The 14,457-nt window shown below is 43.6% G+C and overlaps 1 protein-coding gene across 2 annotated transcripts in view; it reads left to right on the top strand.

The window, feature by feature from the left end:
- pxnb (paxillin b) overlaps window positions 1-14,457 on the top strand; it is a 33,670-nt gene that overhangs the window by 10,842 nt on the left and 8,371 nt on the right. Inside the window, exons 3-7 of one of the 2 annotated variants that reach the window (XM_072681985.1) lie at window positions 11,792-12,000; window positions 13,394-13,479; window positions 13,562-13,698; window positions 13,866-14,058; window positions 14,170-14,296. In XM_072681985.1, the coding sequence (XP_072538086.1) occupies window positions 11,792-12,000; window positions 13,394-13,479; window positions 13,562-13,698; window positions 13,866-14,058; window positions 14,170-14,296 (752 nt within the window). Of the gene's footprint in view, window positions 1-11,791; window positions 12,001-13,393; window positions 13,480-13,561; window positions 13,699-13,865; window positions 14,059-14,169; window positions 14,309-14,457 lie in introns of both variants that reach the window. The other variant, XM_072681983.1, reaches the window with a different exon arrangement.

The raw sequence follows: 14,457 nt of genomic DNA, 5'->3' as shown, positions 1-14,457 counted from the left end.
TTGTTGGCCCAGGTTTGACTAATGTTTTCCTCCACGATGTGCATCAGCGGTCAGGGTCATTGAAACATTTTCTTTCAGTGTAAAGATTTAATGCAAATAGACAAGTAAACGAATTGGCTCAGGTCACAATTTTTTTGAGTTAGTGGGATAAACTAGAGCTGCAAACAAATTAAATGATATTTAATGATTTTGTGGCTTCTTGTGTTAGTCTTAGAGCCTTGGCTTTGGCCCACATGCTGGACATCAGAACATTTGAAATGCTAATCATGCTTTTACTAGGCAATATGATAACTAGGGTTCTTGTATACAGTAAAGAGTAGTGTGTGTGTGTGTGTGTGTGTAATGCAATATACTAATGTGAATACTAATGCAGTAATCTTACTTTCCACGTTCCACGTCCCCCTGTACCGGTCCCCTGAGCCTTTGTGGAATTCCTATAAACTCTGGTATTCTATCCTGAGGCAGTGTTGTCAGCATTACTAAGCGATTGCGGGGCGAGGGGTTTGTGGAGGGGGGGGCTTGTGTACAGTGCCACGCACCCACAGGTTGGCTGCGTTTCAACGTGGTCATTGTAATCATTTCAGGCAGGTGCACAATGGCGATGTTGTTTAAACCGAGCCTGCTTTTTGTCGTCTTAGCGTCCCGAGAACCGTCTTAGCGTTCTCAGGGCAGCAGCAAAACAAGAACAAGCAGAACAATGGCAGTCCGCCTGTTGCCAAGTTGCATGGACTTATGTTTAGCCGACCCAGCAGCCGCGAGCTGAAATACAGACCTCCGTGTCTTAGCGCTGAGGCCTTTTTCACACGCTTACGAGGTGTTGCTTGCTGACTTACTCCCACACCCTTCTGTGGCTAAGCTCAGAGGCTGAAACCAGCGAGGCGGCTGGAGGGAGTGAAATATGGAACGAGAGAAAGGAGTAGAGAATGGCGTGGAGGACAGAGCTCATGCTGCAAGCTAAACAACTTCCTGTGCATTGTCCCCCCACACCCTGTCCTGTGGGCCAACTGGTCTTCGGACCCTGTGGCCAAAGGCTCAAAGGCACTTCCTGAGGAAGCTGCAGAAACAGGAAGCCCCCCCCCCCCCCCCCCCCCCCCAAAAAAAAAAGCTAGCCTACCACAAAGTTCTGCATCACACAGCCACTGATACTGACACTAATAAGGTTTTACTATGTGGTTTTGCAAGAAGGCCTTTTAATAAAGTGTGCGTGTGTTGCATATTAAGTGTTTCTTGGTTTGCTAGAGAACTGTAGAGTGTTTCTGTCTATCATTTCGTAAATAAATGCCATCTTCTTTGAGGCCAGGACCCAAATGAAGCCCACATTTTCATCTAGCACTTTCATGTGTGGAATGGTTTGGAGGGGGGGGGGGGTGAAAGAATGCTGGATGCTTGAGGATTATGTTAATGAGGTTATTGGGTTTATCACTCTGGAAACCCATGACTCTAGACATGTTCCTTATTTGCAGGATATTGGCCTATCTGTTCCCAATTAGGAATGTTGGTGTGGTTTATGAGCGATGATCAAAGCAGGGTGTGACGTGTTCCCTCTCGTTATTGGCAAGACGTAGATGGCCGAACATCAGTGTTGTGATGGTGCCCCATCAAGCTCTGCTGTCTGTAAGACTTTTCCTTCTCTGCTGCTTTCTTCTCCCCACTCCTTTCAAAAGGCTCTCTCCCTCTCTTTCTTGGCCACGTCTCTTGGCCAGGACAACAGCGCCGATTGTTTTCCTGATGGCCTTGGATGTTCCAGCGCTAGTTTGAACAGAATTCTTCCCTCATGACTGAAACAGGGAGACCACCCCCCCCCCCCTTCCATCCACCACCCCTCTCCCCAACCCAGTGAGTTGTCTGTGTAAAATGTTCCAGTCCATGTAGTCATGCTGAGAGTTGCGTGTTCTACAGAAACGACCAGATGCAGAGGTGTTTTTTGGAGTGCTTGTGTAGTCACCATGGACCTTTTCCAAATTTAACACATCAAGCCCAATCAGTGTCTGCCAAGCTTTGCGTGAAGTAAAGAAACTGTGCACATGTGTGTGTGTGTGTGTGTGTGTGTGTGTGTGTGTGTGTGTGTGTGTGTGTGTGTGTGTGTGTGTCCAGAATAGCCTTGTGATGTCCCCCCTCACCCCGCTGTCTGTTTGGCCTACGGGGTCCACGGGGAAGAGCTTTTATTTTAGGCCTTGGGTTCTCTTCAGGGAAGTGTCGACTTTCTGCTGTGGTGGGAGTGAGAAAAGGTGGAAAGAGTGAGAAGACCACCCGCTCTCTCAGAATCTCCCAAACGTGTCTTTCAACGCTACAGAACCCATGCGGAATATCTTTCTCGATTACCGCTCATTTTCTGTAGATGAATCTTCCTTGCCACCGCCCTTTTACGTTCCTCCTCTCATACACCCCCACCCCCCCACCACCATCTTAATTTTTAAGCGTGACTCGCAGCCACCCATTTACTTCTCACATTCTTTGGCTACCCCTCCCTGCCCAGCTCCATGTCATATCTTCACTCCAATCTGACTCTCACTGCATTGTGAGCTAATGTTTATGATCTGTCTCTTGTCTCTCACTGTAAATATAGGCAGTATAGTGTTTCTCATGCGGGCTGGCAGTTCTGGTCTTCACTGGTAAACAAGCTAGGCCTGGAAGGTCCTTGTTGGCTTGTAGCTGCATGATCACTGGACACAATGGGAGGAGCTTACTATGACCCGAACTTATGAAAGAAAAATGATTGCGCTGTGCAGAATAGGGGTGTCTGATGTGATATTGCGATAAATAGCTGTGTCATCAGTACTTTCATGGTACTGAACAACTCATTTCAATCATTGAAACCAATTATAGACAGTCTGTAAGCAACTACAGCAACAGCCGGTTTACAGACAGCAAAAATATGCGATAGGTGGATATTTATCTAATTAGCCGATCGTGAGAGCTGATCAGATCATGAATATGTGTGAGGCTCCATGGTCCGAGCACGTTGCAATGCCTGTAGAGACCCATTAAGGCCGGCGTTGTACTCCGCTCGTGTGCAGACTCCACTCCGCCAGTCTGGCCTTTTTTCCTCCATCGGACTTCAACTCACATTTATAGAATGTGTCAAATGAACATGCATCATGGAGGAAGCAGAGTAAAGACTTGTAACACCACCACCACCACAACCGGAGACATATAATATCCACTCTTGAGAGTATGTCACTCAGCCCAGTGCTGTGAGTATCCGAACACAATAGAGTGAACAAACACAGTGAACTGCACAAAACAGGAAACCGTGCAAATCACATTTAACCATAACAGCAGCAACAGTTGGAATCAGCTGTCGGAATCACATCCAAAGTGATGGAGGTTTTAGTGCTAAACAAAACCCTTTTCAGTAGTTTCCTCTCTGAGCTCCACAGAGCGGTTCATCATGGGAATTTACAGACTCGTGCAGCTTGTGCTCAGAGTTTGACCACGTTTTAAATGTGATAAATTCCAAAAAGTAAAGTATGTTTCATCTTGAGAGACCGTGCAGGAAGGCCTGCATGATGGTGCATTACCAAGTTTGCCTGGAAAGCTTTTTTTCAAATATTTATTTAAATATGTTGTATCATTTGAAACAAAGCGCTCCACTTTTATTAAATGAAATGTGCTACTTCCTCTTTATCTAGAAATCAACTCCATGGGAAAGACACACTTCTTACAGCATATGAAGATTATGTTAGATTGAGATTAACGTAGGACAAGCACATTTTAGAACAATTTCAAAGTCAAGTTGCATAGTTACATGTAATATGCCTGTAATGTATACATTAATAATGGACATGACCACCATAAATACACTGATCTCCATGGCCTAAATATAACCCATTAGCTATACCAAAGAACCCTCAAGCCCCCCCTCTTCTCCTTTTTTTTAATAACAGGTGTACTATTAATACTAATTTGTATTAGCATGCTTATTAGTCTTCGTCTCTGATGTGCCGCCACACGAAAAGAAACAGAAGGACCAATTGACTGTATTGGCCAATTTTTAAATATGAGAACATGTGAACATATCTGACACTCACACATTTGTAGAATGTGTAAAAGTAACATGCCTTGTGGAGGAAGCAGAGTAAAGACTTCGAACACCACTAACCGGATATCCCTCTCGAAAACATATCACTTAGCCCAGTACAGGGAAGTATTAGCAGAGCTGGCAAACACACTAACAACACTCTGAGCTCCACAGTGCATTTCTGCATGGCAATTCACAGTTCGGCAGAGTTGTCAATCTGGCTAAATCCAAAAAGTACATTTTTATCTTGAGAGACGATGCTTGGAACATTAGAGGCCCTGCACCATGATTCATTTCCAAGATCGCCTGCACAGGTTAATGATGGTGTCTGTGATTGGCCAGCGAGGGTGAAGGATGACCGCATTATTGGAGCATTATTGGCTCCAAAAATCCTGTTGGTCCATTTCTAATAGCAAGCTGGGATATTCGTCCAGTGGAAAACCAATGATTTCCATGATTAACCTTCAGATTGAGGCAATTGGTGATTCAAACTTTCTTACAGTTTGATTTTAAAGCAGCACTATGGAGAATTTAAATATTTTGTGCCTGGGCTTCTCCTACAGTTAGGATGTGTAATTTGCACTTTGTGACTACTTTAAAAGATACACTCTACACATGCATTTCTGGCAGTACAGAACAGTCACTGACCGTTAAAGAAGCATGTAAACTGAGGCGGTGGAGTAATTACAGGATTTTACACTAATATGATTCTGGTCTGCAGTGTTTCATTACCGCGAGCGTTGTTGCGAGTTACTCAGTGCAGCTAGCAGCATGCCGAGCCCAGAGTGGCAACAATAGAGATGCTAGTCTTCCTTTTACAAGTCGGTGGGGCATTAACATGATTTCGACGCTGTTATTTTTTAGGCAAATATTTTACATGAAGATGCTTTAAGTGAGAATTTTGAAAGTCTGCTGACTGTTTGGAAAAACGTCCTGTGGCTGCATGTCTTGCTCCATGTCATTGTAGGCACATTAACATAACAATAACACAAGGCACACGTTCACTGTGGTTAGCTCTTTAAAACCTTTTAATGTCCCACTGGGGCATTTTGTCCATTCCAACCTGTTTTTAGAAACCTACAATTATTTTAGCATCTGCCAACCCTTATTATAGAAGATATTTGGTCAGCAAGACAGCAGCGTTTCTCCACTGTCAAAATATTTTTGAATAAAAATGTCTTTCCCACCTGTTAGCTTGGGCACTCTCTGTAATCGTGTGCAAAATGCACACTCGTACTGCAGTTTCTGAAATGGCAAAGATATGGAATGCCCGCATACTTCACATATCGGAATAAATTCCAGTGCAGACGGCTTCTGAAACAAACAGCCTTTGCTGCGGGAGGCCGAGAGCCTCTTGGAGTCAATGCTGTAACTGTTTTTCTGTAATTAGGTGGGTGGAAGTCGGGAGCGTAGCCTGGCCACCAGTAGTGGAGAAACTGTTGAAATGAATGCTGTCTGTTGTGAGACCTTGCGGGTCCCAGAACGTTCTGGTTGTGATGCAGTTGAGTCCACACGCCCTACCTTTCTCTGCCATAGCTCACTTCTTTAGCGACTCTGTAACGGAATGTGAGGAATTCTTTGTTCACATTCAGATGTGCAGATAAGGAGGGGGTTGCGGTGGAATGGACAACCGTTTGCACAGGAACGAGGGACTGAAAAGACATGCCCACGGGCCACATAAAGCCGCTTTCAGAGTTTTCCCCCCACTAAGGTTCTGCTTGCGAGATGAGATCTCGCCTTAACCTGATATTACATGATGTTACATGTCTGCTGTGCAACGTGTCTGAGCTTTTCCACAGTACTCAACAGCCAAGTGCTTCATGTGGTCATGGCAGATCCAGTGAAAGGTTTCGCTTTAGTAATTTGGGTCTAGTGTCACCCAGCTTGAACGAAAGCACTTGGTAAGATGAATGACCCTTTATTCTGAAGTGGAAAGTTGTCTCCATTTATCCTAGTTCATACCCAGGGGTAGATGCAAACGGACCACGCCTGCTCTTCCTTCCCGTCCTCCTCAAATCACGCCGCATATCACTCTGGCTGTATGGGGATTGGCTTAACTCTTGGCTCTGTTCTCCTGTTTGCATTCTTAATCACGCTAACAAACCACTGTTCTCCATAAACAGCAGACTTGCATTTCTCACCGAGTCCCTCCTTCCACTATTATGTTAAACTCAAGACTGCCTCCTCCTGGGCTGAATAGGTACAGGACAGGAATTAAGTCATCAGATTGATATTCACTGCCTGTTGACCTGTCTGGATTTGAATGGTATTGCTGCGTTAATAAGAAACACTTGCTTGGAACCGTTGTGGCTGTGATTCCATCTCATTAACTTTTTTTTGTTCCATTCGTGCAGGTAATGCAAGTGTTTTCTCTTCTGAACGTCTGACCACACCACTGACAGGAAGACTTAGTAGTAGACAGGATGTCCTGTGTGGTGCCTTTATGGCATTTGTATGCTTGATCAGGAGATTAGTACTTGAGAAAATGTAAGCAAAGTGGCCTTAGTCCGGTCCTATCAGCCGGTCTTCTACTAATCCCACTCTGTTCTTTCTGAGAAATTCTTTTCACAATTAAAAGAAGTTGATGGATTAGTGTAATGCAGAGAGTTTCAGTGTTCTGCCTACCGGGTTAAAATTGTTCACAGTAGTCGTGATGGGAGTCAGACGTCTGAGATGTCAAAGGCTTTAAACTTCTTCATAGAAAGCTATTGGGCAAAATACTCACAGATATACTGCCTGATGTCTGAGACATAATTTTATTACAGTTTTGAGAAGGTTTTGGCCTAAACCTGTGTTTAATATACATTTATGGTACATGCAAAGTGTTTGTAGGGCAAAGTAGTCCCCATTTTGGGGGGTTAATTCAATGGCTATTTATGTAGTAGACATCACAACCCCTGCTTCCTGCCACCACAAACTTCAGAAATGCAGAAATTTCTGCATAACTAACCATTTTGCACCAAACCAAACTCACCCCAAATGCCTATTTACATCTCAATCAGTGAATTATGCAGAAAGTGTGAAACAGTGGAATGTCCCTTTAACTTTCAAGGACGCAGCATTTCACAACCTTACCCATATTGGAGACTTAGTCCTTGCTTGAGCATTATAGCCCTGCCCTACAGCTCATGATTGGCCATGAGCTGTATCTGTGTTCGGTTGCTATGGAGACTTTGTTTAAACATATAATCATTAATCATGCTCGATCATAAAGGAATGAGTGACACAGAGAAAAGGTATGAGTGGAGGATACCAAAGCCAGGGCCCCTCTCGCTGACTTTTAACGGCAGGAGAGAGGGAGAGAGTGTGCTAGCCGGCTAGGTTTATTTTCAGCACATTTGCAGTGACTTGCGCGTTGATCCTTAAAACTTTAAATAGCCGGGCTATACACTCCCATGTGGTTCAGCGGCTATAGTTAAACATAGCTAGCCTTGGATATGGTATATATGTATGCTTTTATTCTTATGCAGGCTAATGGCATATCTTCCATCTATATTTGAATCTGCAGAGCCTATGTAAATGAACTGGAGCAGAGATGACCCATGTTTCCTCTAAAAGGGCCCACGTTGGCCGTTGAAAAAATAAAAAACCCTGTTGAATTGTTTAATTTCTATATGATGAATATTACTGAAGGAGAAGAGGTGAAGCAGATGCAAGTAAAAGAAGACCAGGCCAGCTGGTTTGGTAAAGAGTGGGTTAATGACTGGTGGCCTTGGTGTCCCTCCCACTTCACTGTAATCTCTCACTGCCTTGCTCACTCGCTCATACACTTGACATTTTATACTCCTTTCACTGGCTTTGACACACAAGCCCAGGCACACAATCAGGTGTGGAGCAGGCTGTTGGAATACTTCAGTGGAACAGGCACCCAAAATTCTGTGAGTAACCCTGTATTATTTTGTCGCTAGTTGATGTCTTTGGGTGAAGTAACCCAAGTGGCCGCTCATTTGTGTGTACGACATGTCCTAAGCACTGGGCTACTACTAGACTTGACTACTAACATCTCTGCTGTGTTCCTCTTTGGAAAAAGAAAAGGAGGAAAGAAAGCTGAGGCATATCTGTTTTTGGACAAATTCGTCTCAAATCGAACGTCTCTGTAAAAGATAGATATTAAACCTGTCAGTGAGAAGGCTAAACCGCTCACCTTTCTCACCTAACCTTTCTAATAAAAGCGTGGCCCTGGCCACTGATCTGTGAATGGGCATTTTGTGTCACTTTGAACCGGCACACACTAATAACGCTGTCACTACACCCAAGCGTATCGGTTTCAGACGAGAGTATGTAGAATCTGACCCACAGATTCAAAGTCGAGCTTTACATCCGTCTCATTTGTGCTCTCATGTGATGACTTGCTTTTCAGATTTCCTCATTATGAATCGCCTCCACCACACCTCTTTTTATAGCTCTGCCTGGACTAGTGCTGGCTGATTTTGTAGCTCTTACAGGTATAGCTATACTTTTGGAGTTGATGAGGGATGATTAGCACTGTAACGTGATTCCGCGGCGAAACAATGTACGTGGTATAATTTAAAGAAAAGTCTCACGCCAAACAGCCCACTCAGGTCCGTCATATCAAGGTATGTAAGGCTTTTTAGACTTTCACTGCATTTTAAATGACTATTTATTACATAAATAGTAAATGAGCCATGTTTCACAACGATAAATCTTTTACACATCCATGGCCGTTCTCCAGCCAGTATAGCACGACTGTAGAGGGAGTTAACAGATTGGACACTCTGAACACAGCTGTTCTTTTCAGACACAGAGTAGTAATACTTAATTTTAGCAATGCTTCATTAACACAGATGATATATGGTCAAAATACTGTGATCCTGTGATACATTTGAGAAATGCGATTAAATTTAAGCAATCTTATTTGATTTCGGGTGCCTTGGTACGCACCCTCGTAAACCCTGAGTAATAGTGGCACTGGCTTGGATATCCGTGGCACAGGTTTCTGTATAGCTGTCATATAAACCAGCACGGTGGGAGTCTTTAGCCACCTGTGTTGTCAGCCCCTCAGCATGTGTGGTATGTGAGGGCCATGTGGATCCATGCTATTATTGACAGCCCAAGGCAGGGGCTGGGCGGCTCGAGGGTGGTGAGACGAGTGCTTTATTTTGCCTTGGCACGGATTGCTGGGAGAGCAGGCAGGTTAGAAGGCCTTCTGGGCACTCTTTCTCCCTTTTTCTCTCAGCAACAGGTTGAAACACGCAGTCACAGTCGCAGAAAAGAGTCTCATGGTTTTCCACTAGTCTTCTGACTTTTGCTTAGGATTACTGCTTCTGTGTGTGCGTCTCTCTCGTTTTGCTTTGGAATATTATACAGCACCTGTAACAACTACATGCTTTGTTTTACACTATCTGGCCGACCCCACAGTCCACACCCATGTTATCAGCTCAGCACGTACAGTGATTGGACAAAATGCCAAAGGACAGACCAAGTTAGGGGGAAAACAAAAAAAAAAAAGAAAAGCATCTATAATCTGCTCAGTGACATAATGTCTGCGGTCAGTGGTCCACCAGCGTGTTTGTTGACGGGCACTCCATTTGCATTCCATTGTTAGGAGATTAGGCTACCTGACAAGGATAGAACTGAAGAGAGTAGATTTAGCTTCACGCCTGAAACTTGACAGCACTAGTGCACATGGCAGCACATCATATTCATTCAGTGTTTAAGCGTCCCCTTTCTCTACTCATTCATTGGTGACTAAAGCATGTTATGTGCTTGCCTCATCTCTTCTCCACAAGACCTTCGTCCACAAGACCTGTTCCCAGAACTCTGCTTGCTCTTTTATTGAAGTACTTTCCAGCAAACAGTTACCTGGTCCTCTTAACTACTTGTTTGCATCGTACGGTGTAGCCTCTGTTTTTCTATTCCTGGCATTGGACAGACAGTAGTCATCGACAGATCCACACCCGCCTTCTAATGAGTGTTTCTGATCTGTCTGTGAGGTGTACAGTGATTTTCCTTTTCGTCGTCATGGTAAGAATTCTTCTATCATCTGCTATGGAGGCCTACCAGCCCCAAAAGCCATTGGGCTAACTTCCTGAAGACTTTGTCGGATCCAAGTCTAATCCACCCTACCTAATCCAACTAATTACTGCCTTCAGAAGTCCTTGATTGTCTGAAAGGGGTGATGCAATGGTTCCATTGAATGTCCTTGCCACAGCTCTGGTCCTTATGGTGACCAACAGCAAAAACAGACTGAAGTAACGGCCGAAGGCTCATTTATGTAGACCTTTGTTCCAAACATTAGGGAAGGCTGTATGTATTTGTCACCATTAGAGCTTATTGATCAGATACTACAGCTAATATTATTTGGTAGAGACACTTGATGAGGTGAGGTGAGGGGAGTGGAGTGTAGGGGGAGGAGTTGCCCAGACCTTCTAAATGCAGCTGGATTCATAAAACCATGTCAGTGATTAGTGAACATGCCCAGGTTTCAGCCTAGTTGATGATCATGGCAACATCAACAGGTGGCCATGGTTTAAATTGGTCTATTATCTGTAAATCAGGACGGTACAACAAAGTCCTCAAAACTTTTTTACTAGCGAATATTTGGCCAAGTACCAGAGCAGTCATCTGGTGGCTTCTTGATTGCACACAGTTCACAGGTTGTTTTGCAAAGTATGGCTTCTCTAATCACCAAACACCGCCATGATTGATCTGGTGAGAGAACATGGGACATGGGTGAAGAGCTCAGATTGCTTTCCTAGAAAGACTTTTTTGAAATCTGAAAATCTAAAATCTTTTAATTCATAAAGATTCATAAAGATAGTCAAATGTGGACCTCTGGCAGTTCCATAAGGTTAAACCATCATATTTGCATGGAAGAAGAGTTGTCTGCTCCATAGTTTGTGAACCTATAATGCGATGTATAAAAGCAGTTCATCAGAACAGTTCACAAACCAGTTCTCCCTTCCATTTTGCCTCTCTCTGTGCCGTGTCTTGTGTGGCAGATATGGATTTGGATTTGTCATCATGTGTAGATGACGTTCTTTTTACATGTGCTGTATTTGGCAGCATGATTGCGGGCAGTTAGACGGTGTGGAATGAGGCACTGACTCACGCAGGCACTGGATCTGTTTAAAGGGACATATGCACTCTGCTACAGAGGAATGAATTGCTACTGTTTCCATTCGAGTGCATAAGATTCCCTGTTTAATTTTAAGCTCTGTTGTTCATCAAGCTGTGGGGCTATTTTGGGAGTAAACCACGTGTCTAGTGACTGTTAGCCTGGTGTCTTTCATTTACATATAGAGCGGTTTTCAGTTGAGGATTTATGAATCCGTCACTTAGTGAAACCTATTTCTAGAGAGCAGACCTTCAGTTAAATGCCCCAACATTTAAACACACAATTCTCATTTGTAGTACGTTTATGCCAAATTAAGAATTATTTGTGCTTTTACTTTGACTAGTGATTTGTAATAATAGACAGGAAGACTTGTGGCTTCTGCACACAACACCCAAAGCTCATCTCTCCCATTTAGCCAGTCAGCATTTGTTTGCCCCCACAGCTCGTCATCAACCTTAACCAAGACACTTAAAGTGCAGGTACAAACCCTTGCACCATAGAGGGAATAAATGACCCACCCTTAGCTTGCGCATCAAAGTCTTTGCCTTGATCCTGCAATGCAAGTCTCAACTGTTGACACATGTCCATTTTATGTGGTAACATGGAAGGGCCTAGACTGCAGTAACCCTTTACAAGCTGTACTTGTGTAATGTATGGGATTCAACAATGATGGCATTGTCTTTTCCATGCAGACGCGTTACTGGCGGACCTAGAGTCCTCCACTGCTCATATCTCCAAGTGTCCAGTGTTTCTTCCAGAGGAGACGCCCTACTCTCTCCCCAGCGGTGGCAGTCTTCTCCAGGATGACTCTGCTCCTCCTCCCCTGCCACCTCCTCCCTCTTCCGAGGCTCTGAACGGATCACTCCAAAACCGACCAGATTCTCACCACTCCTCACAGCAGGTGAAGAATACACATTGAATTTTATTTGTAGAAGATAACTATACACCTAAATTGTATTATGCTGCCATGCGCAACCAGGATAGAAGGCTACATTGCCGGACTTGATGGACTAAAACAACACTGAGCATAATTTACTTATCTAATTAACTAATTTATGTATATGTAATAAATACAATACAAAACTTAGATTTAGCTTTGCTTAGTGCAGCCAGTACCAAATGAAATCTTTTAACTCTTTAAACTTATGAATTAGGAATCAGTTGTCAGGACAACAAATACATTTTGAAACCATACCCAAAAGCCTGTGTTGCCAGATGTGCTTGGACTTTCTCAGTCCCTCAACATATTTGTGTTCCATTCACTTGTTTGTTTAATTAGACCATGTGCCTACATTACAAACATAACTATTAAAACATAACATAACTATTCACAGCATGTTACAGGATGTTGAACCCCTGTATGTTTTTGTTTTGCCATTTGTGTGCTTTGTTCTTCCCCTTGACAAATGTCCCAATTTAACCATTTTCAATTTTTAGCTATACAACATTAAGAGGTAGATGGGTCATATTTATATTTTGTTGTATAAGTGTTCTTTTTCCACAGCTTCCCTATGGCCACATATCTCCATGTTAAGTTGTGAATCAAACTGTGCTGACATTCCATCATTCTTCAAGACCGTACATGCTGATGCAGAGGCATGCAGCATACCATGTAGTCCTCAGAAGCCTTCCTTTCAGAAGTTGCCAGATATTTCATAATCACCCAGTGAATCATACTTGAAATTCACCACTTTTTTAATATACATGTGTTGCCCAACAGTCCAAGTCCCTAGAGCTGTACGTGCGTTAGCTGAATGTTAGAAGAGTGCCAAAAATAAATAAATAAAACTGCTGCTTTATGGCTATCTGCGTCACACTAGCTTTTTGTATCCAAAACAAATGGGTACAAAATATCGTATTACATCTATATTGCTACATATTGTGATTACATTCTAATCAAATTGGTGATCCTTCTGACACAAGTGGGAGTCAGAAATAATTACTTCAATTTTCATTTGCTATAAGCTAAGCCCTGACCAGGAATGCAAGGAGTGGCGCTTAGATATGTACATGTTTCTAGTTAGTTGAGGTAAGCTATATGCTGTTATCGTCATCATCCCAAAAACACTTGGACACTGTTCTTAATCATTTTTGGTCCACCTCTGTAGACCAACCTCTTGCTGTCGTAGTGTCTGCAGTTTATTCGGCAAGAAAAGTGGTTGTAGCGCTATCTACTGCATACACTAGTCTTGTATAATGCCCCGTTTAGCCGACACCATTCTGAAAAGTGTTATTTTAGTAGTTATGGTGTTAATTATGCTTCTGATGTGATTTCTGTTTTCTGCTCTCGTTAGTCTCTTGGTTCAGCCCCAAAAAGTACGTTGTCTCGGGATAGCAGTAGCCCTCCACTATCTCATACTGAAGACGACCACGTTTACAGGTCAGTAACTACAACAACCCACATATTGCTGTTTGTGTTTATTGGTGAAACCTGACACTCTCCATTTTTCTGATTTTTCCAGCTTCCCCAACAAGCAGAAGCCATCTGACTCTTCTGCAGCCATGAATTCTGCACTGGGAAGCAACCTGTCTGAGCTGGACCGCCTGCTATTGGAACTCAATGCCGTTCAGCAAAATACACCTTCCTTCCCCAGCACAGGTGTGTTAATCTAATCATATACCACATACCAGCGTTCTACAATACAAACATGAGGGTCACACCAGCTAGAACCAGCTTCCCTTCCTGGCTGGTTCCTTTGTTTCTCTTAATCTAGTCTTTAATCATTTGTGTAACTGTGTAGTTCATTATAATTTGTTGTTCCATAGAGGATGCAGCCCCTCCCCTTCCTCCCTGCAGTTCTGCACACTATATCCAGGAAAATGGAGCCCACCCAGGCATTACGCTGACTCCAGCCACCAAGGAAAAGCCTCAGAGAAATGGAACGAAAGGTCCAGAAGAGGGGCGCCCTACAGTGGAGAGCCTGCTAAATGAGCTGGAGTGTTCCATACCCACCCCTACGTAAGATCCTCCCACCTAACAAACATGTGGTCATGGATAGTGACAGATGAATTTGTATACAGAAATGGAATGTGCTGTTTCGTTTTCTAATAATCATGTAATCTACACCAGGCCTACACCATCTTGCCTGCAAGTAGAGGGTCGCTTGGATGCACCCTCTGAACAGCAAGGTCGAATGTCTGCCACCTCAGCTACACGAGAGCTGGATGAGCTCATGGCCTGCTTGTCTGATTTCAAGGTGCAGAGCAATGTGAGTGCATGCGTGTATGTCTTAAAAGGCTGTACGGACAAGCCACTGCAGTGTACTGTGGGAATATGTGAGGTTATTAACCTAAATATTTAAGATTGTGTGTGTGACGCAGTGCTAAAATATCCAACCGAATTTAAGGTGCCCAGCCT

The sequence above is a fragment of the Salminus brasiliensis genome, chromosome 6 (assembly GCF_030463535.1).
Source record: "Salminus brasiliensis chromosome 6, fSalBra1.hap2, whole genome shotgun sequence".
Classification (NCBI taxonomy): Eukaryota; Metazoa; Chordata; class Actinopteri; order Characiformes; family Bryconidae; genus Salminus; species Salminus brasiliensis.
Note: the sequence above shows the minus strand (reverse complement) of the source record. Positions and strands in the feature narration are given on the sequence as shown.